The sequence below is a fragment of the Penaeus japonicus genome, unplaced genomic scaffold, assembly GCF_977035675.1.
Source record: "Penaeus japonicus unplaced genomic scaffold, GWHDUDI00000001_assembly GWHDUDI00000021, whole genome shotgun sequence".
Taxonomy (NCBI): Eukaryota; Metazoa; Arthropoda; class Malacostraca; order Decapoda; family Penaeidae; genus Penaeus; species Penaeus japonicus.
In genome coordinates this window covers 23,978,324-23,981,535 of record NW_028234423.1, presented here as the reverse complement: position 1 = coordinate 23,981,535, position 3,212 = coordinate 23,978,324, and the positions used below count along the sequence as shown (strand labels likewise).

General features: G+C 32.5%; 1 protein-coding gene across 3 annotated transcripts in view; it reads left to right on the top strand.

The window, feature by feature from the left end:
* Window positions 1–2,401, top strand: part of mv (lysosomal-trafficking regulator mauve) — a 113,426-nt gene extending 111,025 nt beyond the window's left edge. For 2 of the 3 annotated variants that reach the window (XM_043013300.2, XM_043013298.2), the window contains exon 54: window positions 1–2,401. This exon is cut by the window's left edge and continues 107 nt beyond it. In XM_043013300.2, the coding sequence (XP_042869234.2) occupies window positions 1–17 (17 nt within the window). In that variant the 3' untranslated portion in view covers window positions 18–2,401. The other variant, XM_043013299.2, reaches the window with a different exon arrangement.
* Window positions 2,402–3,212: the final 811 nt, after the last annotated feature.

The following is a 3,212-nucleotide window of genomic DNA, read 5'->3' as shown; positions in this document are numbered from 1 at the left end:
CCGTTCCTGCCATATAGGAGCCTCCAACCAAGACATACACTCGAGAAAAAAGAAGAGTGGCCCAGTCCAGTTATGTGAGTCACAGGAGGAAATGATCTCCAAATGAAATCGGGTCTGACTGAGAATTAGCCCAGGCTCAAAGAATCCCCAGTCACCACAAATGTTTAAGATGTATGGATGGAAAGAATGAATTTACATGGAATAAAACTTTCATGTAGGTCCTGGATCAGCAACTCTCTCTGGTGTCTTGCAGGAAGAGAGTTTTTGCAAGTTTGTTTATACATGACTTTTTTTTTTTTTTTTACTCTTATACTTGTTTCCTATATTATTTAGGATCAGAGTAGAATTGTAAATAAAGTCCATTATTTTAATTGCTTTTCTTCTTTTCTTTCTTCTTTTTACTTTCTTTATCATCTTTTTTTTTCTTTTTTTTTTTTCTTTTTTGTAATGTTTTATTTTCTACAGTATTAGTATTGCTAGTCACAAGGTCGCACTGTAGATTATAATGCCTGGAGGTGTTTCACAGTGACTCCCGAAAAGATGTAGACAAAGTGGAGTGGCAGCAGTTTGCCATGATGTCCCATTCCGTTTGTTGTTTTTTGACGAAGCACAGAGCATCAAGATTTAATGACACTTGTATGCTCTGAGATCTCTCTTTCTTTTTCTTTCTCTTTCTCTCTCTTTTTATTTTAGTTATTGTGAAGCAAAAATATACTTTAAAATCAGCACAATAAGCTATTTCAGTGAGAAATTTTATTTCTTTTCTTTTTAGTAAGAAGCACATGAAAAAAAAAAATGTACTTAATTAGGGTGTAAAGTGGATTATGGTTAGTCTAATCATCAGAATTGAATTTATTTAGACTTGCGAATTATATTTATAAACTGCTCACAGCACATGAAAACTTTTCTTTATCTTGAAAATTTTTAAACGGCAATTGTTCTCTACCGTCCAGTATTTCTTCTAAAATTTTTGATTCTCAAAACTTACGTTTAATCAGGAATGTGTATACCCTATTTATATATCCCCCCCACTTTCTCTTCTCATTTCTTTTTCAAAGTTTTAGGGTAATGGTAGAAAATTTGCACTGATAGGTACCACGATCAGTTGCTATATTAAGTTTTTCCTTTCTTTCTCATTCTGTTGCAAAAGCACACTGAAAAAATGTGTGGTGCTTGTTGCCAGCAGATCTGTTAAGTTATAAACTCATAATGAAAGTTCCAGAGCAAAAGAATGATTTGCAGAAAAAAGCTAGGATTTTTGTGTGCATGTGTATATGTGTGTATTTGTGTGTGTGTGTATGTGTATGTGTGTGTATATGTGTGAGTGTGTGTGTATGTATGTGTGTGTGTGTGTGTGTGTGTGTGTGTGTGTGTGTGTGTGTGTGTGTGTGTGTGTGTGTGTGTGTGTGTGTGTGTGTGTGTGTGTGTGTGTGTGTGTGTGTGTGTGTGTGTGTGTGTGTGTGTGTGTGTGTGTGTGTGTGTGTGTGTGTGTGTGTGTGTGTGTGTGTGTGTGTTCGCACATACTCATGCACACACTAGCATTCACATTCTGCATATATATATACGTACATATATGTATGCAATATTTGTACATATATGTATGTGTTGTGTGTATGTATGTATACACATATACATGTTGTCTGTGTTTATCTTATATTTTTTTATAAGAAGTGGAATAGAGCATTTTCCTGGTCGCAGTGGTGACTATATTGTTATATATATATTTTTGTCTCAAAATTAAGGATTCCTTGCAATTATATTTATTATGTAAGTTTGCATTAACTAGACTTTATTGAAAGGTGGTGCTTCTCATAGATTCTAATTTTGTAATATTTGTATAAATATAATCATTCTGTATATTCCAAATGTTGGTAAAGTTACTTGTCATTTTGGTTAATTTTCTGAAGATAATTCATTGCCACAGATATCAGTCCTTAATCCAGTTACCGACAGTACTTAAAGGGAAGTATTTTTAGTAGTAGATTGTTTTTGCAGAATGATATTTGTACTGTTGCTTAGAATGCAAATCCGTTGTTGATTTGTTACTGTACATATGTCAAAATAGCATTGAGTAGAATGTTGAGTGACGCAAACACTCTCTCACATACATGCACACTCTCACTCTCTCAGTCTGTATCTTTTAGTTTCTGTCTGTATGTCTCTCTGTCTGTGTTTTTAGTTTCTGTGTCTGTCAATCTCTCTCTGTCTATCTGTCTGTCTATCAGTTTATCTCATTTTGTCTATTTGTCTGTCTCCTTTTTTGTCTCTCTCTCTCTCTCTCTCTCTCTCTCTCTCTCTCTCTCTCTCTCTCTCTCTCTCTCTCTCTCTCTCTCTCTCTCTCTCTCTCTCTCTCTCTCTCTCTCTCTCTCTCTCTCTCTCTCTCTCTCTCTCTCTCTCTCTCTCTCTCTCTCTCTCTCTCTCTTCTCTTCTCTCTATATATATATATATATATCTATATATATATATATTTATATATATATATATATATATATATATAAATATATATATATATTTTATATATATATATATTTTATTTCATATTTTTTTTTCTTTTTCCTTTTTTTTTTCTTTTCTTTTCTTTCCTTTTCTTTTCTTTTCTTTTCTTTTTTCTTTTCTTTTCTTTTCTTTTGTTTCCTTTTCTTTTCTTTTCTTTTCTTTTCTGTTCGTTTCGTTTCTTTTCTTTTCTTTTCATGGCCTTTTCTTTTCTTTTCTTTTCTTTTCTTTTCTTTTTTTTTCTTTTCTTTTCTTTTCTTTTCTTTTCTTTTCTTTTCTTTTCTTTTCTTTTCTTTTCTTTTCTTTTCTTTCTCACATATGCAAATACACTCACAGAATCTCTTACCCACTGTCATATCTGCAGGCTCACAAGCACATAAATATATACAGTATATGCATACTCCACACACCAATACATACATATATAGTATATGGTAGCAGTGTACGAAGAAAAATGACAGATATCTTTTTATTGTAGCAAAATAAAATGTTTGTCGCTTGTATTGTGAGGTCATGATACAACTGTATCAACCGTGTGTGCCTGGGTGTTCAGATTAATATATGTCAAGAGTTTTTCTCATTAACGAGTAGCATAAGAATTAAGTGATTCTTCTGTGTTAATTATCATATATAATATATTTTACCATAGAATTTTAGCAGATACATTTTATCATTAGGTAAAATTATGGTATTACGATGTTGCTGTGATAATTTAATGG